The 26,539-nt window shown below is 39.3% G+C and overlaps 1 protein-coding gene across 2 annotated transcripts in view; it reads left to right on the top strand.

Moving 5' to 3' along the window:
* IL18R1 (interleukin 18 receptor 1) overlaps window positions 1–21,557 on the top strand; it is a 36,834-nt gene extending 15,277 nt beyond the window's left edge. The window contains exons 4-11 of one of the 2 annotated variants that reach the window (XM_035001855.1): window positions 272–440; window positions 3,353–3,503; window positions 5,434–5,496; window positions 8,745–8,865; window positions 11,282–11,421; window positions 12,590–12,751; window positions 17,409–17,567; window positions 19,293–21,557. In XM_035001855.1, coding sequence (XP_034857746.1) covers window positions 272–440; window positions 3,353–3,503; window positions 5,434–5,496; window positions 8,745–8,865; window positions 11,282–11,421; window positions 12,590–12,751; window positions 17,409–17,567; window positions 19,293–19,648 — 1,321 coding nt within the window. In that variant the 3' untranslated portion in view covers window positions 19,649–21,557. The remainder of the gene's footprint in view (window positions 1–271; window positions 441–3,352; window positions 3,504–5,433; window positions 5,497–8,744; window positions 8,866–11,281; window positions 11,422–12,589; window positions 12,752–17,408; window positions 17,568–19,292) is intronic. The other variant, XM_035001856.1, reaches the window with a different exon arrangement.
* Window positions 21,558–26,539: the final 4,982 nt, after the last annotated feature.

Consider the following 26,539-nt stretch of genomic DNA (forward strand, 5'->3'; position numbering starts at 1 on the left):
TGTGTGTGTGTGTGTGTGTGTGTGTGTGTGTGTAGGACTGCTCAAGTTTTTCTCTTTCATAGCCCCTTACCCTTGTCCCATGATAATTGTTAAATTTCTTGCTGCACTGAACCAAAATGGGGCAGAGCACGGTCTGGGCGTCACGTCAGGGAATGAGCCTCTTTATACAAAAATAAGGAAAAGTTTTCACTGGATGGATTGGTTACTAAAAGGTGGTATTTGCAAAGTCTCTGTACTAATTATAAAATACTTTGAAACCTTTATTTCATAGAAATGATACGCATGAATGGAAATTAAATGTCATTGGAAAAAGTAAACACAACTGTTTTGCTGAAAAACAACTAATTAGTAAAACTGTGGAAGTTCAAAAATCTTTGCATGTAAACTGTAAACAAAATACATACTATCAAAAACTGGTCAATAGAACATCACTGTATAAGGTAACACTTCTAAAATATTTTAACTTAAGGGGCGCCTGGGTGGCTCAGTGGGTTAAGCGTCTGACTCTTGATTTCAGTTCAGGTCATGATTTCATGGGGCGTGAGATCGAGCCCTGCGTTGGGCTCCGAGCTGAGCAAGAAGTCTGCCTGAGAATCTCGCTCTCCCCCTCCCCCAGCCCCTTACTCCTGCTCTCCCTCTTAAATAAATAAATCTTTAAAAAATATTTTAAATTGAGGAATAAAAGACAAAAATCCAAAGTGAGGATCTGCTGGCTGTGGAGCATCCTTGTCTTGTCACGTACAAGCTGCCTGACCCCTCGACAGCTCAGCTGGACCGTCTGAGCAAAGTGTCCCGGCAGGGTTGCTCAGATGAGCTCCTGCCCCATATTAAGTGTTTGATAAATGGTAACAGCTTCCTCTTCCTTGCCCCTCTTTCATTTTCCTTCTCTTTTGATAAATTAAATTTTAGGAATGCTAGCTTAGGGATTTTTATTTTCTTCTGCCACATATATTTAAAATTTTAAATTCTATTGTATACAATATTTTGTATTGTATATGTATTTTTTCTAAACATTTGAGTTCCTTTTATAAAAATGGAAGATGGAAAAATGCACAATGAAGATAGCAGAGCTCACTCAGAATTCCACCAGCCAGAGACGTTGGGATTTTTGTGGGTGTAAACATCTACTTTTAAAAAGTGATATTTTAAAAAAAATTTTCTTAAATAAAAATGGTATTTTTAATGGCTTGTATTTTTCCTTTATCCACTAAAAATTATATTGTGATTATTCTCCTACCTCTTTAAACATCCTTCTAAATGTGGGATTCCATTGTGTATTACACTTGTGTCCAACGAATCCCCTGGTATTGAGCATTTGTTAGTTTCCTACTTTCCACTATTATTTACAAAGCTAAAATAAGTATCATTCTCGTAAGTCTTAGGGTGTATGTATGATTTTTATTCTTCAGTCACATCCCTAAAAGTAGAATTATTGGATCAAAGGTTATGAGCACATTTGTGGCTTTTGCTCCCCATTATTAAACTCCTCTCCGGGGAGCTATGCTAGTTCAAAACCTTCTTTTCCAACACCACCACACACTGTGAAGTCATACCGTTAGAACATTTAAAAATCTGACATGCAAAATTTCTGTAATTTTTAGTAGTTTTTTCCCCATTTCTTTTCTTAATAATAAATTGAACATCTTATCTTTATTGCACCTTAGGAATACTTCTTCTGTGGATTATCTATTTTCTTCACCTGATGTACCTTTTACTTGAATTGTAAGCTCTTTTAGACAATACTATGGAGATTATATATACATTCACATATGTATCATATATAAACTTATAGTATACACATACATAATACATAGACATACATAAATTACATATATGCAGACACCCAACACAAATTATATTATTTCTATAGAAGAACAAACCTGAAAAATGTGACTCTGTTATGGAAATTTTAAAAAGCCATATGGGAGAGTGAGCCAGTCAGAAACCCTTCAGAAAGTTGAAGCTACAGATGATTTCCTAGAAATCTTTGTTTGCATATTTTGCTTCACCACTGTTTACTTATGATTTTTCAGGGAGAGCTCTTATCCAAATGTTTTCTAAATGTCTGAGTCAGTCCTGAGTGGGCTTGACTCTATTTCCTGTCAAATGTGCAAATATTTAACAGTACCTGTAATTTTGTGAGGTTCAGTGTACAGGTTTCAAGAAATCTCAACATGTGGATATTTAAATTGAGAAAATAGATCTATTGAGGATGTTTCTGGCTAGATGATTAAACACAAGGTTCACTATTCTCAGCCTATTTACATATCATGGCCTGTCTGAGGGGAGGAGAGCAAGGAAGCTAAATCAGTAAACAAATGATTGGAAATAAAAACGAAGAGTCTTTGATATTTAAATGTGCTTTGGAAAAAAACAGTTTGGGGTCATAAAAGTTTGACATGTACAGAAACAATTTACTGAAGTGAGGACACATGTGGATGCTTCCATGCTAAGCACCCTCTGGGCTTAGCCCCAGTTGCTGCCAGCTTTGGCACCTTCAAGAGAGGTCTGTGGGCAGTACATTCTCCTTGTTCCTAAGCAGGAACAGTGTCGCATAGTCAAGGTTAGCAATTTAGTTCCCATTTTCCATATCTGGATCTTAGATTGCTTAGAACCTCTTCCATCGGTGACTGATGGCTAGATTGAAGAAGGTGGCTTTTTTGTTTTTATTCATTCCTGTGACCTATATGGAAATTTGTGATGGAGAGACATGTTTGTGTGTGCCTATGGATTTGAATATTCTTGATACATTTCTGATCAGTCTACTGTCTTCTGGTGGAAGACATCAAGAGGATGGGTGGTTTGCTAGGTACTCAGGTCTCTGAGTAATTCTGCTCCCACCTCCACTACCCACCCCCAGGATGGATAGTCCTGAGTATATGGACTTAAACTAAAAGTGTTACAAAATGGAGTTGTGCAAAACGTTTTCACCCAAGCAAGAATTTTTTTGTTGTAGTGATCAGTCTCTCTCTCCTCCTTTACCTCCTTCCTTCTACCTCTCCTTCCCTTCTCCCTCTCCCTTTGTCTTTACTCCTCCACCCCTCTTATGTGTAAAAGAGAGAGATTAAAAGAAAATGACAGGAGCAGCTACAGCACCCCCTATATTCTATTTCCCAGCATGTATTAGTTACAACAGTAATAACAGTAACGGGACTATGTTTCATTGTTGCCGCAGAGGCAGTACCAAATCACTGGGGCATCTACTCAGAAATTGCTAGTTTTCAGTTTCCCCCCTTTTTTAAATAAAAATCTTTTATAAATTTGAATCAGTATAGTATGATACTGCTTTTACTTAAAATATTTTAACTTGCTTTTCTTCTTCTTCTTCTTCTTTTTTTTTTTTGCAAAACAGAACTGTGAAAAGATGGAGAACAATAAAAACCCATTTTTACAGAAGAATGCGGAGTTTAAAGATCAGGGATATTACACCTGTGTGTTTTTCATTCATCATAATGGAAAACTATTTAATGTCACCAAAACCTTCAATGTAACAATAGTTGGAGGTAAGAGAAATTTTAGAATCCGCAAGAAGCAAATGTATCTTTGTAAAATGAGTATTCTTTGTAATGCAGGAATCCAAAGGCAACTTACTTGGAGTTGTGACCACATTGCCAGCTCAAATATAAGGGTCAGATCATTTGGGCATCATTCACCACACTGGAAAGATTTTTTTCGGGGGGGCGGGTAGTAAATGACCTTTATATAGGTGAGCCTCCCATGAGCCAGCATTCTTATTTCATGTTTGAGTAATTTGAGGAATCTCTTGTTGTTTAGCATATGCTTTCACTCAACAGATATTCTTCGAAGTGTCTATAATTCAACAAACTGTACTGAGCATCAGGAGGTAAAGGGGGCAGGGAAATAGGAAATAAAGTGAGTAATGTGCTAGAGAAATTTGATTATAGGCAGGAGAGGTGATAATCCACATAGGAGTACCCTAGTATATGAAACTGGATTCATCTGTGAGGTGTTAAGGGTGCAGAGAGAGTCCAGAGGAAGATCAGAGTCAGGAGACTCCGAGCTGAGTTTAGAGGTTGAACATGAGATGGGCAGGAGGACACGCTGGGGACAGGGTGCTCTGGGTTTTCAATGATATACTTCAAGTTTTAGTAGATGGCATACTGTCTTAAAGATGTTCTTTTACACCACCCCTCCCCCAGGGCTCCCACTGACATTCCTGAGGGGGGGGGGAGGACAGATCCAGAGAAAGATAAGCAATAGCAATTTTCTACAAAATCACCCCTTTGTCCTTGAATCAATTCATGTCCCTCAGTATTCTCAAGACCTGAGAGTTCCTACTTTCTCTGGCGGCATCCCAGGTCCTGCTGTCTGCCTGTACGTATTCCACGCTTCCCCAGAGAGTCTGAATCCCAGAAGAACCAAATCTGACTCGCTTGGAGTTTCACTTTGCAAGTTTCATCCTCCAGTTCTTATGCACACACTCACCACTCGTTTCTCTACCCTTCACTCTGCAGCATCACACTTCCCGAGAGGGCTTAGGTAGGGTTGGTGCCGGAGAGCCCCCCAGGCTCCCTTCCCTCCTTCTGCACCTACATTGTGTTTGCTGAGCACCGGTAAGCCCCAGGAGTTTGCTGAGCACTGGGAATGACTGCTCTGTACATTACTTGTAAATGCCCCAGAAACACCGGCTGTACCAGAAGGGAGAGTCTCGGTCATGAAGAAAGTTGCCAGTGCTGATCTTTGGACTAACAAGAACTTGACAACATAGCAGGTTCAATGTGTGCTCTCAGTATTCTGCAGTTACTAGCTCCCTAGGTTGTATGACAGCATTGAGAGGGAAACTGAGGCAGAGAGTATTAAGTACCTCTAGTCAGGGTCAGAAGTCACTCAGGAATAGAAGCAGAGCTGAGCCCGCAGGTGTGGACATCCCTGCAGGGCCAGGACTAAGGTGAGGCAGGCGAGGCATCCAGAGCACAAAATTGAAGGGGTGTTTCCCTCAGTGCTTGCGCGGGAAGGGTCGACACCTGAGAGCGAGTGCCTTGCCTACCTCACAGAGTAGAGTCCCTGTCCCCAATAAATCTGTCTGTGAGGAGTTGAGGAGAGCAGACAGGAGGAATAAAGGCAGAGCAGAAAGGCATTTCCCCGGGACTTTGCCTCTAAGTCCTGCAGGTGGGTTTGTCCGCCTGGATGGACATTTTCCTCTGGCGTTTAGCTGCAGAAGCCACAGATTTGAGCTGAGGGAAACCCAATTCAGTGTGTTTCCTCCGGTTACATTAGCTTTGAGTTGACGGAAAGCGAAACGACAAACACTATCAGCTGCAACCACTAGTTAATGAAAATACGGCAGAAGTAAGTGTAAAGTGATGACTGTTAGGATCTTTGTCACGTGGTATAAGCGTGTTACTACAGATACTTGTCTTAGAGAAGCTCAGTGCAATGCTGATGCATTTTCTTTTCTTCTTTCACTTTTAGATCGCAGCAAAATAATTCCTGTTCTTCTTGGACCAAAGCTTAACTATGTGAAGGTGGAATTAGGTATATTTCGACATACATATATTCTGCATTTAGGAATGGGACTATAACTGAGTCTTCCAAGGTTAAATCTGATTCATGATCGATCCATATTGTGTGTGCATCACACGTGCCAGGTTTAGTGAAGAACGTTACAAAGCGAAGAAAAGCCTATCGTTGTTTGAATGTTGCCATTTGTAGGCTGGTGAAAACGAATAGTCTGTTGAAAACATTATAGAACCACTTGTGGTTTTTAGATAGGGTTTTCGTCACCCTGCTGTGGCTTTTCTGTAATAGTCTTTATGGCCACTTTTAAATATGAAAACTCTAGGGGCACCTGGGTGGCTCAGTCGTTGAGCGTCTGCCTTCGGCTCAGGTCATGATCCCGGAGTCCTGGGATCGAGCCCCGCATCGGGCTGCCTGCTCAGGGGAAGCCTGCTTCTCCCTCTCCCACTCCCCCTGCTTGTGTTCCCTCTCTCGCTGTGTCTCTCTCTGTCAAATAAATAAATAAAAATCTTTAAATCAATCAATAAATATGAAAACTCTATGAGAGAACACTCTGGAGGAATGATTCAGACTTATTCTGTGGTCTGAATATTTGATTGATGAGTCAAAGGGCTTTGAATCAATGGACTTAACTGACTGTACATTTAAGATTTGCCTAGACAGGGCTTGATGAAATCAGTGCATCCAGTTGCATAAGTAATCCCTTTCCAAAAGGGAAGGAAGGAAGGAAAAGAAGAAATTCACATATGCTACACCATGTTTTGTATTAGGTGATTGACATATATTCAAACAACTCCAAGGGGTATTATTCCCATCTTGTGGATTAAATGACCGAAGCCCAGGAGAAAGGGTTCTGTAATTTGTCTAAAGGTAAATCAATAAAAAGTGGCAAAGCTGGGGTCCAAGTTGCTGTTCACTGTTTCCTAAGCCCACACCTTTGGACCAGCATCTGTCACAATCATTTGTGGGACCGCATCTGCCCAACATAGCCCGCATACTTTGCCATTTGTAGTTGTGGTTTGCCTGCTTTTTATTGATTTCTGAACTTAGCTCTATTATTTCTTTCTTCTCATTTGGGGCTTAATTTGCACCTCATTTTTCATTTGTCGACATGGTGACATAGAGAATTAATTTCAGTTAACCTCTCTTGTAGCACATGCATTTTAAACTCTATAAAGTTCCCTCTAATCATGACTTGAGTTGTTTCCAACAAATACGGGTATGCCATATTTTCATTACTATTCAGTTCAAACATTAAAAAAAAACTTCCCTTGTGATTTCTCCTTTCTTCTATGGATTATTTTTTCTTCTTAATTTCCAAATCTTTGGAGGATTTTCTAGTTGTTTTTTGTTGTTGTTGCTGTTATTGATATCCAGTTAAGTTCCATTCTGGTCCAAGATTATACACTGTATCATTTCCGTCCTATGAAATTTGTAGTAACTTGCTTCAGGACCAGAATGTGGTGTGTCTTTGATGAATGTTCCAAGTGCGTTTGAAACAAATACGCATTCTGCAGGTTTTGGTTTTATCATTCTGTAAATATCAATTATGTGAAGGTAGCTAATGGTATTATTCAGATCATCTATATTTTAACCAAGCTTTTGTGTGTTATCTTTATCTGTTACCAAGAGATGTTAACATCTCCAACTACGATGGTAATTTATCTCAGTATCCTTTAGTTCCGTCAATCCTTGCTTTATATATGCCGAGGTTATCTTATGGGCATACACAAACTGATGCCTGTTAAATTGACACTTTATCATTATAAAATTTCTCTCTTTATCTATCATACTTCTTTCCTGAGTGCCTACTTTCTCTGATAGTGGATAGACATATCAGTTTTCTTTTGTTTGAGACTGACAGGCTTTCTCTCTCTCTTTTTTTTTTTTTTACATCTTTTTACTTTCAGCATTTCTTTGTAAATCAAATACACATAAAATGTATTTCACATAGATGGCATATATTTGGATCTTTTTTGAAATCCAGTCTGTATAGTGTGTAACCATTTGCATTTCATGAATTATGGATGGAGGTGGTGTGAAGCCTCTCATCTTGCTACCTGTTTTTTGGTTGGTTTATGTGTTCTTCGGTCCTGTTATTCCTCCCTTCCTTTTGGATTCATGCAGTATTTTTCTTTTCATTATTTAATCTGCTTTGTCTTCTTTTGTGTTAGACCTTTTTGTATCCTTAGTTAGTAGTTCTAGAGATTATGTATGTATGTCTGACTGCAATGAGACAAACGTACATCTCAGCACATTCATAACTTCACAGCATGGGAGGACCTTGCAACAGTTCATTTCATTTGTCCCTCCTACCTCTCAGGTTGTGCTGTTTTTTTATGTATTTCTCTCTTGCAGATGTGCTAAGACTCACAATAGATCACATTATTATTGCTTTAAATAACCCACAGTCTTTTACGTTTACTCAAATACTTGTATTTTCTTGTGCTCTTCATTTGTTCCTGTAGTTGCCTGCTTTCATCTGGGATAATTTTTCATGAGTCTGAAAACTTTCCTTTGGGATTTCTTGCAGTGTGGTTTTGCCGGGTGGGGGAGGGGCACGGGGACTTCAGTCCTGTGTTTGTTGTACATCGTTTCCTCTATGGGGGTTTTCTCTCCTAAGTACTATGAGACTGTAGGAGAAACCGGTCAGCCTTCGCAGACTCCTCAGCAGTCACCTGTAAGCCCGTGTGGCTGTCAGACTTTCCACTGGGCTCTCTTTTTTTCTATGAGATTCCCTCTACGCTGTATAAGCCAAAATGGATTTCTCCCAAGAATAAGATGGCTGGCTATCTCAGCTTCCCCCTGGAAGGGCTTTTTCCTGACGGCGTTTTCAGCTCAACTGTTTCTCTTTGTTTTCTCTGCGTTTGGGGGTCTGTAATTTTTAGCTAATTTCATTTTTGTGTGTGACTTATCCATTTTGTTTTTCTAGAAGTTGCCGTGGGAGTGTTGGTCTGACAGTCCCTCCTAAATTGTATGTTGAAAAGAAAGTCCACTGACCACTCTAAGTTTTAATAATTGATTTAAACATAAACATTTGAAGACAAACCAATTCATATTTTGGTGATGACTTATAATTGCTACCTAATTTCTCTGCTTTATACATTTTTTTAAATTTAAAAATAAGGCATATCTGTTTTGTTTCTGGAACGTAGCACTATATTATCTTTATATATTAGGTTAACATATAGGGATTATATTCATTTTAAACCTTTGGGAAATCTGAGTTTCTAAGATCAGAACATTGGTTATCAACTTTTATGTAGGAAAAGATGTAGAACTCAACTGCTCTGCTTTGGCAAATGAAAAGGATGCGGTTTATTGGAACGTGTGGGAAGAAAATGGAAAGGAACCTAATGTACATGAAGAGAACATAACAAGAACTAGGTATGTATATGCGATACATTATTTGTCACAATATATACAAATCACCTTTTGTTGTAGATACATGATATAAAAAAACACCAGAGTCCTGGACATCTGGGCTCTTTCCATAGTTTGGCTATTATGGCCATTGCTGCTATAAACATTGGGGTGCATGTGCCCCTTCAAATCAGTATGTTTGTATTCTTTGGATAAATACCTAGTAGTGCAATTGCAAAAGCAAACAAACAAACAAACAAACCCCAGCGTCCTGAATCGATGATTGGATGTTTAAGTTTCAATTTTAATTATAATTTACATATTTTATATTTATAATTACCACGCTCTAGGTTGACGGATTATGCAGAAATCTATTGCCAAGATCTAAGCTAGAAAAAGAAGGTCAGTGAGGCTTTTTTGCATCATCTTACAAAAGTAGCTTTTGGTCAGTCAGGATCTGATGGGGATGGGGATTTTACTTAAGCATCTTATAAGATTAGTAATCATATAAGACTCTCTAAAGCTTGTCAGATGTAAGTTTTGTCTCAAGGAAACACTAATGTACCCATCACGTACCCTGTGACATTCACTGTTGGCAGATTGACATTGAACATAGTTATTATTGCAGCATTTTGCTGTCAAGAGTCTGTTAATGGAAATTAGAAACACAGTAAGAGCAGGTAAAAGAAATTAAAAAAGAAACCACGAAGAGGGCATTGGTTAGATGTAAGTACCTAGGAGGCAGCTTTTGGTGCAAAAAGTTTCAAATCACATGCATATTAGTACTTACGTAGCCTATGTTCTTCCAGTAAGGAACGGTCATACTTATTAAAAGAAAACATGCGAAGCCTGTGGTCATTTAAGTGTTTCTGAATGACTTCGGGTCATTACTCTACTTAGTAATGTCCTGATACACTCAGGTTTTAGTGAGTAGTGATCCCAAGGTGTCTGTCACCTTGGCTGCACTTTTGAGGCTTTTTTCCTGCCTTTTACACTTCAAAACATTCCTTGTCATCCCACTGGCAGCTCTCGATTCTTGCTGGCACTTGCCTGCGAGCTCCTAATGGTGCAAGGTCTGTGGCCTTGCCTGGTAGCGGGCGTGTGAATGCCGGTCCAGCTGAAATACATGTCTTGCCATTGTGTCTTTTTATCCTCAGCATCAGACCTTCGCTCGAGTTCTGCATGTCCCCCTTCTCGTGATCTATTGCTAATCTTTGGGGGGACAGAGACCAACTTGCCAAACTATTTGAAATGGAGCTTAAGCTAAGCTAGGGGAGTAAGGTGGTCTTCCTTTAGAGTTAGATGCATGAGCTTTTTCCGTCACCTGTTTCGGCTTCTCACTGGCCTTTTGTGCCTTACTTTCGGGGTCTTTCACTGATCTTAGATAGTTGCTATTTCTGGATTGGTGACTTCTGTGCAGAATTACGTTCTAAAATGTATTTGAGACAGTTGGAGGCTACAGTGGGTGCCGTGTCCTGAGTACTAGAGACACCTGCTGCTAGGGGTGTGGCAGGTGAGTGACCCCACCTGGGGAAGGCTTTCACAGGTTGTCACTGGTGGGGAAGCTGATGTCCTGGGCAGTTGCCTTGCATCAACAACAGCACAACGTGGATCTCTTAAGAAGAGAAAGACAACTTGCTGCTGGTGTTTGTCTAAGTCATTTTCTGACACCCCCTGAATGGCTTAATTGGCATTTCTCATGTGCCTGTGGGTGCGTCTGAGAATAGTGTCATTCTTTTTTATTTTTAAAAGATTTATTTATTTATTTTAGAGAGAGAGAGAGAGCATGCAAGCAGGGGGAGGAGCAGAGAGAGAGGGAGAGAATCTCAAGCAGACTCCACACTGAGCGTGGAGCCCGACACAAGGCTCTATCCCAGGACCCTGAGATCATGACCTGAGCCGAAGCCAAGAGTCGGACGCTTAACTGACTGAGCCACCCAGGTGCTCCGAATAGTGTCATTCTTAAGTTTATTTTCAACGCTGAACAAATAAAAGTGACCTTTAGGATTGCATGGAGAAAACTGATAGGAATCTATATTTATGCCAAACCATTTGCAGCCTTGTCACGATTGGTGGAGACCTCCCCGTGGGAGGAAAGCTAAGTAGTTAGGAGAAGAGAAATAGGGGGAAATAATTGAGAGAATATTTTCTTGTGTTTTCAAGTCAGCATCATTACCTTCCAGCATTGTCATTCTGTTATTATCAGCACAGCATCATTCCCCAGGTGGTCTCAGGAGGGCTGTTTCTGCCCACCCTGATGCTCCCTGGAGGAGCCGGGATTCGTGGTGGCCCAGTCTCTGAGTCCCCATCAGAAAAGGAAGGTTCCATAGAGTCAACAGATCCACTGCTCTTGAGTATTTGCACGTATGAATTCCTCTCTTGTGGGTAATGTTGCTGGTTATGACCAACGCCTATCACTGAATTATTTCCTCTTTTACAGGACTCCAGATGGCAAATTGTATGCATCAAAAATATTGAGAATTGAGAATATCAATGAAAAAAATCTACAGTTTTCGTATAATTGTGCTGTGGCCAGCGAGGGAGGCATAGACACCGTAAACTTTGTCTTGTTGAAAAAAGGTATGAGAAAGTTTTATCGTGGAAGTCTGTGGAAGCTTAGAACGTTGCTGCTGAGACACCCCTCAAAGATCACCACTCCCTCATTTTACAGCCCAGGAAGCAAGTTCCCGAGAGGTGAAATTGTCAACCTTGTGTCACAGGCATTCAGGCTAAACTGGGGCTCAGTCCCCAGCTGGAGTCCCCTGTGCATTGATTTTGTGCAGAGAATGAAAGCACAAACTCTATTCTTTTGCTCTCAATCATGTTGTAGACCCAGATAGAAACCAGGGGCCCCGGACAGGGAAGCAGATGCAGCCTGGAGACAGAGATGTGTGGCTGGGTGTTGTGGGGGAGGCAGGCAGGGCAGCTCGGCACACCCACAATGATGAGAGGCAAGCTTGCAGCTCAGTGTAGAATGAGACCAATGATACTGGGTGTACTGTAGCCTCCAGCCTACCTTAGCTGGGCACTGGGCACAGGGAGTCCTTGGGTGTGGTCATTCATTCAACAAAGATTAACCGAGGGCCTCCCTTCCTTGAACCAGTCCCTGGACCCGGCAGGTAGACAGTTGATGGCTCACATCAGTGGACTCCTAAAGTTTTGCACTGCCTACCTGATGGAGCATTCCGGAGCCGTCCCCCTCCTTCCTCCACCAATACAGTACAACCCAGGTCCAACTGGCCCAGAAGCTGCTCAGAAGTGGCTTCATATTATGGTTGAAGACACTAAGAGTTAAGGGCATCAGTGACTTTCCCTAGGACACAGATTAAGTGATGGAGCCAGGCGGGGAGCCCAGATGATCTCAGTTCAGTGCTTGCTCTCTCAAGACTATGCAGTTCATTTATGTTTGCAACATACTAGCTGAGATGTAGGGTTGGGTCCCTCTGCATTTCACCCTGGTATCTTATTGTCCTAGAGACTCACCTTCCCCAAGTAGGGACAGGCTATATCACAATGCTTTCAGGTCAGGTCTCTGAATATCCTTGTATACATTTTTATTCTTTAAAAATTGAAGTAGAAAGATCAGTACTCTGGACTAAAGGCAGGAATGTGGACTAAGTCGATGGGATGTGTTGCGTTGACAACTGGATTAGTGGTCAGTGTAAAAACTGACAACTGTGGTGTGATGGTGGAAGACACTGGGAAACTGTCATTTTACTTATTATTCCTGTTTTCTTTTTCTTTCTAGAAGAGATGGTTGATATCCCAGGCTACGTCTTCACCAGAGGAATGATCATAGCTGTTTTGATCTCAGTGGTAGCTGTGTTCCTAGTGATTATGGGCGTCATTTATAGAGTTGACTTGGCCCTATTTTATAGACATTTCATGGGAAAAGATGAAACATTAACAGGTAACGAATATCGTAATACTGGGATTTCTTATCTTATGGCTTCATTAAGAAACCACATAAAGAAACACTAATCTTCATTTCATATCATTTTGATTATATTGTTGTCTTAATGTGTGGTAGAGGTTTTCCATAGGAAAAATTGATTTGAACATTGTCTAGTATCATCTTTTCCTTTTTGTACTCGTATGTTGCCAAAAACTGTTTGCCAAACAATTATTGTTTTATATATGTATGTCATGTCTTCCTAAATGCCCTGTGAGATGCTTGTGCCCAGGGGCTATCGTTATTCACACACTATCTGGGCACCTTATATAATGTGCATATTCAATAAACTTCATTTAAATAGAATTGAATTGTATTATGATTCATTATTTTAACCTGACAAAGGAGGCAACCTGATGTATCTGCAAGAACCTTGAACTAGAAGCCAAGTGACCTGGGTTCTAGCTTCCTAGATCCGTGTTTTTCTCTATCTGGTGACTCTTTGTTTCCGTTTCTCTATTTTTAAAGGTAATTTGAAGAAGTCTTCAAGTTTCAAGACAATTACTGAATTGTGTCAACTATAGTTTAATAAAAAAAGATAATTCCTGAATTTAAAAAATCAGTCTAATCCATTGCACTTGCTTTGTGTGTGTGTGTGTGTAAGACACACAGTTCAAAATGCAAAAAGTCTAAGAGTAGAAAATCGCCCTGTCAGCCTGTCCCATGTCTGTGTTTCCCGCTTCGTCTGCCATTGATAGTATATCCAAACAAATATGAATGTAGGATCAAATCCCACACCTGTGTTAAAGACAAATCTGGGCAAATTATGTACACTGTTCTGAACTTTGCTTTGCTATGCTTTGGATGCACTTTGGTATCAGTTTATAAAGCCTCCTATTTGTTAGAATTGTACAGTGTTTTATGTCTGCAGATGTATCCCTGTTTGTTTGGTCACATTTTGGGTTATTCACAACCTCTTGTTATTACAGATATTATGTGACAGAGAGTTTTGTAGAGTCATCATTTCATTTGTGTGCAGGAAAAATTCCCCAAAGTGGAATTGCTAGCAATATTAAAGGGTAGATACAGTTGTTAATTGGATAGACATTGCCAATTTGCCCTCCCTACTACCATACTCCTACCACCTTCAAAGAATGGGGGTAACTTTTTTCCCACGGCCTTACCCACAACCTTTTGGCTATGTGCCAATCTGATAGGTAAAAAGTTATATCTCAGTGTAGTCTTCATTTGCATTTCACTTACTATGCAAGAGCGTAATTTTTCATTTGTTTAAGGCTCATTTGTATTTACTTTCTCAAAGTACTCATTCATATCCTTTGCCATTTTTCTATTGGGTTGTTGGCCTTTTTTTCTTGTTTATTTCTAGGAGCTATTTACATTTTAAGGAGGTTAGCCTATTGTCTATAATATGAAATGGAAATATTGTTCCCAGATTGTAATTTGTCTTTTGACTTTGCTTATAGTAGTGTGATATGTGGAAGATATTTTTTATTATTCTTAAAGTATACTTGACACAGTGTTATATTAGTTTCAGGTGTACATTTTTATCATTATGGAAGATTTTTTTTAATGTACTCAAGTTTATCCTTTTATGGTTTCTAGATTTGTGGTCACAAGTAGAAAGACCCTCCTGACCTCAAGTTATGAAAGAAGTCTCATGTTGTCCCTGTGAGATTTTTCTAGATTCATGGTTCACATTTACAGCTTTTAGTTAATAATATCAAATTAACAAAGCTAATTAATTCAGCTTTGAGTCTGTGTGTGTATGCAATTTTGGTGATGGGGAGAAATGCTACAACTGAGAGATCTATTTTTGGTACCTTTTGAACGGGTCTCTACTTGCATGGACCAGAACCTATCTCAAAATGGGCATTCACTAATATCTTTTTGATCTTCAACGAAGATTTTTTTTCCCCTTTCTGTTGTGTTTGACCCAAGTCACAGATAATTTTTTCAGTTCACGCTTCCCACTTCCCAGTGTGGCAGTGCATAGAAACATGTACAGACGGGCTCTACATCAGCTCTTTTTAAAGTATGACCCATGACTGATCGGTCGTGAAAAAGACAGAAATAGAGACATAAGTACAAAAACTAAAATTTCATAGCAATTTGATATTGCTGCAATATCCAAGAATGTTTTCACATTTTTTGAAGGATTGGAAATGAAAGAAAGCAATCAACCCAAACCAGTCAAATTAAATGAAAACATGATCATTTGCCTAACACAGTTTGAGAAGCGCGAGCCTGACCTCTTAAAGTCCCAAATATACATTCACATGAGGGTTTCGTTTATACAGAACCCCAAATAATTATTATTAGCTTCCAAATACCCTATCTTAAACACTTCACTTTGTCAGTTATCAAAGCCAGCAAGCCATTCAATTACCTGGGTTTAAAAGAAATTGTAATATAAATTACACGATTTGCTAAACCAAGAAGAGAATTGCTTGAAATTAGGTATTTGAAAGCCATCGATAGTTGAAAAAACATTTTTTCATTTTTCTTGGGTAAGTGTAAAGCTGTATTACTTGTATATCACCATATAAACTTGACTGAATTGTTTTCCTGGTTTATTGCAATAGTAACATCATGATTACAAAAAAAAGGTACCTTTTAAAAAAGTGTATTTATTTATTTCTTACATCTTGGTGCCTGTTCTAATCACCGACATAATGATTACAAGTGCAAGCTGTAGCTCTTACACTATTAAATAGCTCTATTTCACAGCAATCTAACAGAATTACTCGGGGCACCCATTTACTGAGTAAACTAGGCACTGGTTCTGTTTTTACCAACTTTTCCTACCTTCGATATGCATGTTAATTCTGCAGGTTTTACCAAAATGTCCTTGCTTTTATATGCATGCAATTCTGCAAAGCAGTTGCTTTCCATCAACAATAGGTTCGGACTTGAACTGCTGAACCTGAATGCTCTAAGTAGAATTGAAGAAGCTTTGCCAGGAACAAAAAGAGTTGTTTTGTGAGCCTGGATGCCACTGAAGATACTAAGCTGAATTGTTGAGCATAGGTGATGTGCATCCCAAAGAACATGGACCTAGAATGGTTTTGTCCTATTAGATTTTAATAAAGGATCCAATTAAATTTAGTTTTCAACTCAGTAGCAAATTCATAATCCCAATACTATATGCAAGCATAAATCCACCCCCTGTACTGTCCAACCAATTTTCATGGGACAGGGATAGACCATTCCCCGCCCACTTCCCCTTCTTCCTCTACCAGTCCCAGTTAGCATCAATTGTATTATTTAGGACCTGACTCAAAATTTCCTTTTCTCAGAAAGCATGTGCCCTAGAGATCACTCTTAAGGCTCTGACCAAGCTGATTCTGTTTGTTTTACTTTTTTTATTACACTGTCTCTCTTCTGCTAATGTGTTATTTGTAAACGTTTTCAAGTTGTTGCATTTGCCTGCTTTCTCTTCTCAGATAGGTTGGATGAAGATAGAAGAGGGTGGTGTATATAATTTTGTAGTTACCCAGTTAGTACAGCGGTCTTTGTTCTTTAGGTAACTCTTTCGTCTTGACTTTGTCCCGTTAGCCTCCTGAACACTGCTTCATTATCAGGAATTAAATAGGAGCAGATGTTATTATCGATGAAAACCTTTCAACAGACAGGAAGTTTTCATATTGGCATCTAGGAACATATAATATTTTTATTTTTTAAATTTATTTATTTGACAGAGAGATAGCACAAGTAGGCAGAGCGGCAGGCAGAGGGAAAGGGAGAAGCAGGCTCCCCGCTGAGCAGGGAGCCCGATATGGGGCTCGATCCCAGGACCCTGGGATCATGACCTGAGCCGAAGGCAGACGCTTAGCGACTGAGCCACCCAGGTGCCCCAGGAACATATAATATTTTTAAATATCACAGCATGTGTTACAATAGCATAGTGCTTAAATCACTTCTATTGTTTCTTCCCCCTTGCCAGTGTAAACGTTCAGCTTTGTTTCTGCCTTTGCCTTTCAATGGGTCATTTTGAGGGTAGATATTTTAGGATGCTGGTAGGATTAGCTGATACAAGAAAGCCAAGGTGAGATTTGCTTTCCACTCCTGGAACAAGGACATAGTTGGGCTCCGTGGCTTTTTATTGCCTTTAAATTCCTTTAGTTTCTGGATTTATATCTTGTATTTCTCTCCACCCCTCTATGGTGTCAAACAGTGAGAGTCTTAACATACATGCTTAAAAAACAATTTGCTAATTGGTTGCTTGATTAGCATTTGAGGTTTGTGGAGGCTATTTTTTGTTTGTCTTTAATAATAATTGAATTTATTTCTTGTTTTTGACAACTTAAAAAATCAGAGATAAAGAATAATACCTAAAAAGAATCATAGAACCAAAAAATATTTGACGGACCTTGCGAGTTACCTAGTTTAAACATCCTTGTTCTATTTTTTAATTGGTTTTCTGGCAAAAATATTTTCTGTATTCTTTTTTTGAATGACTTCATTGAGCTCTAATCAATATACAAGCAACTGCACATATTTAATGGGTACAATTTGGTGAGTTTGGGTGGGAGGATGCTCTACTTAATTTTTTCCTTTACAATGGTTCCACTCCCATTTTTTGTGACTTTCACTCAAATTTGTACTTAAACTTTTATTTGCACTGTACTTAAAAGAGTAAACCTTATTTCCCTAGATGGAAAAATATATGATGCTTTTGTGTCTTACCTGAAAGAATGTGGACCCGAGAATGGAGAGGAACACACCTTTGCTGTGGAGATTTTGCCTGGGGTGTTGGAGAAACACTTTGGGTATAAATTATGCATATTTGAAAGGGATGTCGTGCCTGGAGGAGGTAAGAAATTTCTATCTGGAATACCAGATAGAAAACTAGTAGAAAGATTTTCTTTTTAAAAGCTGAATAGTGTAGCCTTGCAAAAGGCAATCCTGTTTTGCTTAAAAACAAACAAATGAACATGATCCTCCAAACCAGAAATAACCAGCTAAATCAATATAATCAATAGTGAGAAAACAAGGCAACTACACTGCTTCTGAGAGTGGCCTCCTTGGGGCCCAGACTCTTCATTGCCCTTCCTAGTTCTCTGAACCTTTGGGGAGAGGGCATTCCACTTTTAGAACCAGACCCAGAATCCGCATTGTCCTGAGACATTTATTTAGAAATGCCCCGCAGTAAGAACACCCTTCTTGGTAATATTTTGTGCAGCAGGATTGGTTCCTAATTTAATACGTGGTCCTCTGGACTATAAACACAGTTCACTCTTACCGGAAAATACTTGTTCTTTATTGGGTTGACACTGGTGTGAAAATTACAGTAGAGGATAGGAGAGTCGGAAAAGGATAAATAAAGGGAGATTGGTGATTTGTGTCGGATTTTAGTGATGCAATTCAGTTTTTTATTAGTATCTGAATACAAATGACCATAAAACATATATTGAAGCAAATTCCAGTTCAAAGCCAAGAAATTTAGTAACACGCCCATATTTTCTCTGAAATTTTCCAGCACAAGTATTTGAAATCTGGTGTCAGAATAATCTGGGTGCTGATGCATTACCAAGGATGCAATATAAGTGTTTCTACTGCCACCATCATTCCCTCAGCCAACATATACTGAGTGCCATCCTCGGGCCGAATTCTGAGCTGGGCACTGAAGACATAGCAGTAAATAAGGAATAGCTGTGTTTTCTCCCCCTCCTAGATTATAAATGAGAAAGGGAAAATACGACCAGCTAGAAGGAGAAAATAATACTACTTTTTCATAAACAAATAATAATTAATAAAATAGATTTCTTCTTAGTTCTCAAATGAAAAGAAAGACTGTTTGTATATGTAATTGTAAATAGCTGGGATCAAACCTCTACTGGAGAAGGGGTAGAGGTCTAGACCAGAAATTGCCAACCCATGGGTCAATTCCAGGCTATCAGCCTTGTTGAAACAGCGATGCGCTGTTTAGTTTGTGTATTGTCTGCATTTGCCTTTGAGCTAAATAGCCGAGATGGGTAACACAACGCCGGAAATCGTCACTCTCTGGCCCTTTACAGAAAGTTTGTCAACTTCTGGTCTGGAATCATGCTGGGATATATACATTTTTATCTTTAAAGTCGGATTTCAGCGTGCTCCTCCCTGCCTACGGAGAGGCAAGATAGCATCACGGGACTCTGGAAGCAGACCGCTTAGGTCCTGATTCTGATGCTGCCATTTACTGGCTGTGTGACTCTGGGCGAGTTACTTAACCACTCTGTACTTCGGCTTCCTCGTCTGTAAAATGTTGGTGATAACGATACTTTCTTCATAGAGTCATTGTGATGCTTTAATGAGTTGATATACATAAAACATCTAGAAGAAGGTTTGGCACAGAGTAAGGGCCAAGTGTTCATTATTGCTGTCACTTAGATGATTGTTTTTAACAGGTGTATAAAGTTGAGAATAAGTGGTTTGTCTTGAGAAAAATTATTAGTGAAGTAGAGTTAAGTAATACAAAAGTAGACCTTCATCTCCTGTCTTCCCTCTTTAATTTTTAATTAGTTCTCTTTAATTATTATGCCACATCTTGCATTTTTAGCTGTTGTTGATGAAATCCACTCACTGATAGAAAAAAGTCGAAGACTGATCATCGTCCTAAGTAAAAGCTACATGTCTAATGAAGTCAGGTACGAACTTGAAAGTGGACTCCATGAAGCGCTGGTAGAAAGGAAAATTAAAATCATCTTAATTGAATTTACACCTGTCAGTGACTTCACATTCTTCCCCCAATCACTACAGCTTTTGAAATCTCACAGAGTTCTGAAATGGAATGCTGATAAACCTCTGTCGTATAACTCAAGGTTCTGGAAAAATCTTCTTTATCTGATGCCTGCAAAAATGGTCAAGCCATGCGGAGCTGAATCTGAAGTCTTACCTGTTCTTTCACAGTCCTGACCTTTAGGAAAGCTGAACATAAGAAAGAACTCTTGGCACTATGGGCCTGGAGTGGATGAGCCTGTTTTTAACAAAGGGCACTATTAAAAATATTTACCTCTCTGAAAATCCTACTTACAGCTTGAAGATGACAGTCGTCATTATGTTGCCAGGGATAAGACTGAACACTGAGCCGTGGTCATGTGCTCCCAGAGGAACCTGGGATTCCAAAGAACTGCATCTCCTGTTTCTCCCTCCTCAATAACTGGCTACAGGTGCTCATTCTCAATCCATGTTCAGCAACTGTGAGGCTGATATGCCTTATAAAAAGGGCACATCTTTACATTTTTAATGCTAATGATTGAATTAAAGGATTGTAAGTTCATGAAGTGGCATTTTCTATGATCCAGTAGGTGACATAATAGCAGGAACGGTGTCTTCACTCTCCCACAGTGCAGCCTACCTCTAAGCACCGTGGATAGTGCCTGGGATGTGGTGGAGAGCTGGTGGGGCTGTGTGCATCGGGGACCGAGGTGTGACAGGACCTCAGCCTCAGGACACGTTTAATGTGTCCGGCCACAGCTGCAGACCCACAGTTATCAGGACCCCCCCTAAAGCACTGCACAGGGCTTGCTTAATTGGGCCTATTTGGAGGGAACTTCCCCAAACTGTTTTATCTTTCATGAGAGGCACACATTTGAATTAAGATAATTCTCTGGGTTTTTCAAAAATGGTCTAAAACATTTGTTGATTTAACAGGAATGTTTATGGATAGGACAGGTGCCAGATCATATCATCCATATTAGCCCTTAGTCACTATTATCCATTAGCCACAGCAAAATATGATCGTTACTGGCTTGATTTGTAAAAAAAAAAAAAAAATGACGTATTTAAAATGCCTTCAAGGTGGAGGCAGCATGGCATGGTGTTTGAGCATGAGCCATACAGTCAAGACACTTGAGTTCGAATCCTGGGCTTGCTACTTACTTCGGTGACCCCTGGAGCCTTTTGAACCAATCTGCGCCTCCATTTCCTCATCTATAAATTTAGAATTTATAGTAATTGTACCTACTTCACAGGGGAACTAAATGAATAAATATAAATAAAGTACTTAGAACGGTTCTTGGCACAGACTTAATAGTATATGTGTGACTATTACTCCTTTACTATTAATTGTTACTATTAATTGTTAGATGAGTTATTTAGCAGTGAACTAAAATGGAAGGCAGAGAGCAGGAAAAGGAGAGAGACCTGGAAGGAAGGCAGTTTTGACTTGAGGACATTTGTATATAGGGAAAAGCATATGGGAGAAGCATATCAATAGCACAAAAGGTATTTCTCCATTAGACATGTGAAACTTTTGGCGTTGGAAGACATGTGTCTCTCACTCTAAGGTGAGCTCAGCACTGTAGGCTTTCTTGCTGGCCTCGGCAGTCATGGCTGTCCATGGAAATCACTGAGTGACTGACAAATATCCGCCTTACACAGAAAGAAAGAGTTGGGTTAAATCTGGAAGCCTCGTTAGAATATATGGGGTGCAAGGCGAATGTTCCAGAAAGGTTTAAAGCAGAGACTGTTAAAAACAGCTGTAGTAGATATTGCTGAAAATTAAAAAATTGAGATTTTATTAGATCTTTGGTCTGAGAAAGTGATTTACTTTTGTAGAGCTTAAAATTTTGTGTGCTAGTTGGGTGGCTTAAAGAGTAAAAGAATTTATTACTAAATTAATGTTTTATGCGTGAAAATATATGGTCTAGAGAAATTGCATTGCTATCATCAGAGTCTCTAATACATAGACGGATTTTGCTTTTCTCTCTTATTGTGTGTGCTGTAAAATACATTAAGTGTATTTTGCATTAAGTATGTTAAATACATATGTTAAATGTATGCCTTACAAGATACGAATAAACCACTGGTCTAGTGCTCTTAATTTGAAATGCCTCTTGATGCTTTTTCACTTACATGAAGATTCTACTTTCTCATTCTCAACATAGATTCCCACCTGTTTCAATAAGATACGGGTCATTCAAAGTGGACTTCTACATCCATCTTCTTCTGCTTTTTTTAATGTCACATTACTTTGTACCTACCTTCTTTGTTGTACCTTCCATCCAGCAGCAAAAGGAGAATTCCCTTCTACAAAGCCACAAAGCCACTCAGTACACAGCCCAAGTATTAGCTCTTCACATGCCAGTTAATTCATGTGCATATTTTTAAGTTTGAGTGCAAACAGTTCCAACTAGGACCAGTAAATAATTATTATTGATAGAATAACGGCATTCTCTTCTGTGGATTCAGGTGTCCTTAAACTGTGGGGGCCATTTCAGAGAATCCGTGAACAGCCAGCTCTCTAAGATGTATAAATACTCCATGTATGTCTATTATGTACTGGAAACATTTATTAAAATAAAGTTATATTCTCTTAGAGCAAAGAGAGAGCTTATTAGCCACATAGCCCAAACCCAGGAGCCTGAAATGTGCTAAGTCCAGGGGCTTGGCCCAGGTCACACAACTAGCTGGCATGATAGCTGGGGGCAGAGAGGTGTGTCGTCTCTTCTCTTTGGAGTTGCCTGTTGGACGGCAAGTCTTGAGATTAGTTTCTGGAGGGTGCAGGCACTTTCCTGGGTCGGGCACCTTATACTAGGGGGGTCTAGGGCAGAGCCTGCAAAGAGGAAGCATGGCTATTTAGGACTAGCTCAGAGGAGGACAAAAGAGTTTGAAGGATCTTCAGCCTTTCTTCTCGGCTACTAGGGTAAGGATAGAGGGGGGTGGAAATAGCACTCAAATCCTGCCCAGGATGAAAGTATCCACTGGGGCATCTGCCAAGATACAGGGAGTTAGACCTCTGACGGGTACTAGGAGCTCCCACTATGTTGATGCTGATGGTTGACCAGGATGGTCAGCGAGGCGTAGGGAGGCCAGGACAGTCAGCGAGGTGCAGCGAGGAGGAGCTTCCCTGCAGCTATCAACATACTTGTCTAAAGCAGGGACAATGGCAAAACCAGTGCCCAAGGCCAAGTCGAATCATAGCTTTAAATTCAAGGAGGAAATAACTGAAGTGCAGCTCTGAGGGAGGAGACCCAGCGTCTGAGGGAAGCCATCTTTCTGAGCAGAAGCTACTCTGAGAGGTGGGCTCAGGAGTAATGGAGGGCTCTTCAAAGAGTGAGCAAGCCATAGATCTAACAGGAAACGGTGTAGTGTGTGTGCTGTGGGCAGGGCACACGGTCCTTTCTGCATGCTCCACTGGTAATGACCACAGTCCAGGCTGGGGGCTCCAAGACCAATGTCTCTATTTCTGGGTGAGGCTTGTGACGACCAGATTTTATCTCTTTACAGCCTATCTTGCGGTTGCTTATACACACTCAGGGAATGTGATTTATGTTATACCCATTTATACATCAAGATATACAACTTGATGTGCGTGCTTAATAATTAATGGTGAACATGCTAAGAATAGACTTCTAGATTGTGTTTTGGGAGTCCTAGGGCTTTTTTTGTTTTTTTGTTTTTTGTTTTTTGTTTTTATTTTATTATGTTATGTTAATCACCATACATTACATCATTAGTTTTTGATGTAGTGTTTCCTCATGGTGCCTTAGGGACCATCCTGGGCAGTGGGGTGGAGTGCGGGGGAACATGGGAACTGGGTCTAGTCTTCTCCCCACTGCCCATTCCTTCCAGATACCTCAACTAGAACAACACTGCTTTTACCCATTTTTATGTTGAGGTTCCACATACTCATTTTATTTATTTTTTAAAAGATTTTATTTATTTATGTGACAGAAAGAGACAGTGAGAGAGGGAACACAAGCAGGGGGAGTGGGAGAGGGTTAGTGCCGAGCAGGGATCCCGATGCAGGACTCGATCCCTGGACCCTGGCATCATCATGACCTGAGCCGAAGGCAGACGCTTAACGACTGAGGCACCCAGGCACCCCAACATAGTCATTTTATTTAACAAAATAAAATACCTCCAAATAGATCATGGTTTAGATGTAATGAACATAATCCTCTGTACTAGTTTAAACAGAAACAGTTCTAGAATTGTCAGAGAGGGAAAGAAACAGACCCTAGACTAATCTTCCAAGAATATCTTCTGAAGTCACACAAAAAACTGGGCTGTCAAAGGTGCTGATCCTCCACAGACAGGAAGAAATCTGCTGAATCAGGAAGCTCCTGATGTAGCTGCCAGATCCTGAACTAGTTGGGAGTCAAAGTTGAGGGAAAGCCCCATACTGTGGAATTGTCCAGGGCTGAAAAAGCCAATTGCTTCTGGGTACCTGGGCCCACCAGGACCAAGAATTATTAATTTGCTTTATCCCACAAGAAACCTAGTAGCCTCGGAATAATTTGTAATACTAACACAGCCATCTATATTTTGCTTATTAAAAAAAATTCAAGATTTTTTTGGGGGGGGTACTATTTTAGACCTTGAGAATATCCCATTAGAATATAATAAGTCAAGCTCTCGTGTTCTGGAGTCATTTGAAATTATTCTTCTTGATGTAGTTTTGTCAACTCAATAAATAGTTCAATTTCTTTGATTTTTAGGGATTGCTTCTTAAAATTTTGCTTTGTTTTATAATAATGCAAGAGAGTTAACAGCCTTCTAGTGCAAATTTATAAAATAAGGTATATGCAGAAAAATCCAGCTTCTATTCCTCTCCCTGCTACTTGTTTGCTCCTTCCCATATAAGCAAACCTTTCTAGAAATGATGTCACTATATCCTTCTATTTTTAATATAAATGAAGATACATACATATTTAAATCCCCTCACTTCTTACAGATAAATGGTAGCATATTATATACAATTTTCCACCTTGTTTTCCCATTTCATAACATATTCCAGAAATCATGGCCTAATTGCATTTGGTGCTATTTCTCATTCTTTCTTAGAGATACATGACACACCATTTGTGTGGCTGTACCACAGTTTATTCAACCAGTCTTAAATATTTCCCGTCTTTTGCAATCTTAGATTATGTTGTAAAGAATAGTCTTATGCACACATCTTCTCATATTTTTGCTAGAATATTTTGGGGATGGATTGCTAGAAGTAGGATCTCTGCATCAGAGGATAATGCATATGGACTTTGGCTTAATATTGCCTTTTCATATGGATTGTCCTTTTGAACTCCCATTAGCAATGTAAGGAGTACTTACCTTAGTTTTTGCCAATTTTTCTGCAAAGATAATGATCTTTTTCATCTCTGTTGTTGGAAGATCTTTACATATAAGCTATTAAGACACTGCAATGTAAGTTGCAAATATTTTGTGTTCCCAATCTATTACTTATATTTCTACTTTGCTATTGGTATTTACCCATTTCCTAATTATAGAGGAATTTACCCATTCTTCCAATATTTGTATATATTCACTTTTTAAAATTTAAATCTTCAGTTCATTTGGAATTTATTCTGGTGTGCAGTGCAAGGAATGGATCCAATGAAACATTTTCTACATGGCAATCCAGCTAGCACAACATTACTTTTTAAAAATATCATCTTTTACCCACTGATGTAACTTCCATTAAATTTTCATATCCCATCAGATCTATTCCTAGACTATCTAGTCTTTTCTATTGGTCAACTTTCTATTCATGAGATAATTCCACACTGTTTTAATTATAGAGATTTAAAAATGTATTTTAATATCTTGTAGTGGCTATGTCCCTTGCTGCACCCCAAAGCTCCTATTTTTCAGTGATTTTCTGATATTTCTCACATGTTTTTGTTTTCCTAATGAATTTTGCAAATAGCATGCTTAACTCCAAAGAAAAACCTGATGGCATTTATTGGATTCACAGTAAAATTTTTAAGTTAACATAGGGAGGATTGATTTTTTTTTTTTTTTTTGAGGTTTTGTCTACCTAACCAAGAACATAGAATGTCTTTCTCTTTGTTTGAATCTGTATTTGATTCTTTCTGGAGAGTATGATAGTTTTTCTCTTAAAGATTTTGGATATTTCATGTTAAGTTCATGCTATTTTGCTATTAAAATGGTATCTTTCTTACATCTTCTAAATTGTTTTTGTTTTTATCATCTACTACACTTTATTAAGTTCTTAGTGCATGTAGTGATTATTTAATTGATTCTTTGTTTTTTTCTCTCTATATAATCATATCATCTGCAAAAAGAGATGGGCAATTAGACATAATTAATTAGAGATAAGCAATTAAAAGCATTGGAATTGGAGGGGAATTCCAATGCCTCTAATTGCTTTTTCTTGTTTAATTGCATTGGCAATTTACCCCCAAGTGAAATAGAATTCATTCATCCAATGGTAATATATGTTTCAGTTATTTATTGCTGTCTAACAAACTGTACTAAAACTTAGTTGCTTAAACATAAGATTTTATTATTATTTCTCACAATGCTGCAATCTGGTTGGGCTCAGCTGGACTGTTTTATCGCTCCATGTGGTGTCTGCTGGGACTGGAACATTCTGGATGTTCTTCGCTCACATATCTGAAGCTGGGATGGTTGGAGCAACCGGAGTCTGCCCAGACTTCTTTCTCTTTCTCTGTCTCTCCCTCCCTCCTTCCTTATGTTTTTACAACCTGGCTAGCTTGGGCTTCCTTACTGCAAATGATTTTAAGATATTTGGAATTCTTGTATTGTGCCTGGCTTCCAAAAGAGTGGAAGTAGAAGCTGAAGATCTTTCAAAGACTGGGTTCAGAGCTGGCACACTGTCACTTCCACTGCATTCTATTGGTCCAAGCAAGTCACAAAGTCAACGCAGATTCAAGGACAGGGAAAATAGACTCTACTTCTGGACATGTAAAGCAAAATGGACATGACGAGGCAGAGGAATTGATGGCAGCCATTTTGGGAGACTATCCTTGCAATGCCTGTACCAGGATATCCCATCTCTGGCAAACTTATTCAAACCCTATGAAATAATGTGTTCAA

The sequence above is a fragment of the Mirounga leonina genome, unplaced genomic scaffold (assembly GCF_011800145.1).
Source record: "Mirounga leonina isolate KUSES-001 unplaced genomic scaffold, KU_Mleo_1.0 Mir_125, whole genome shotgun sequence".
NCBI classification, from domain to species: Eukaryota; Metazoa; Chordata; class Mammalia; order Carnivora; family Phocidae; genus Mirounga; species Mirounga leonina.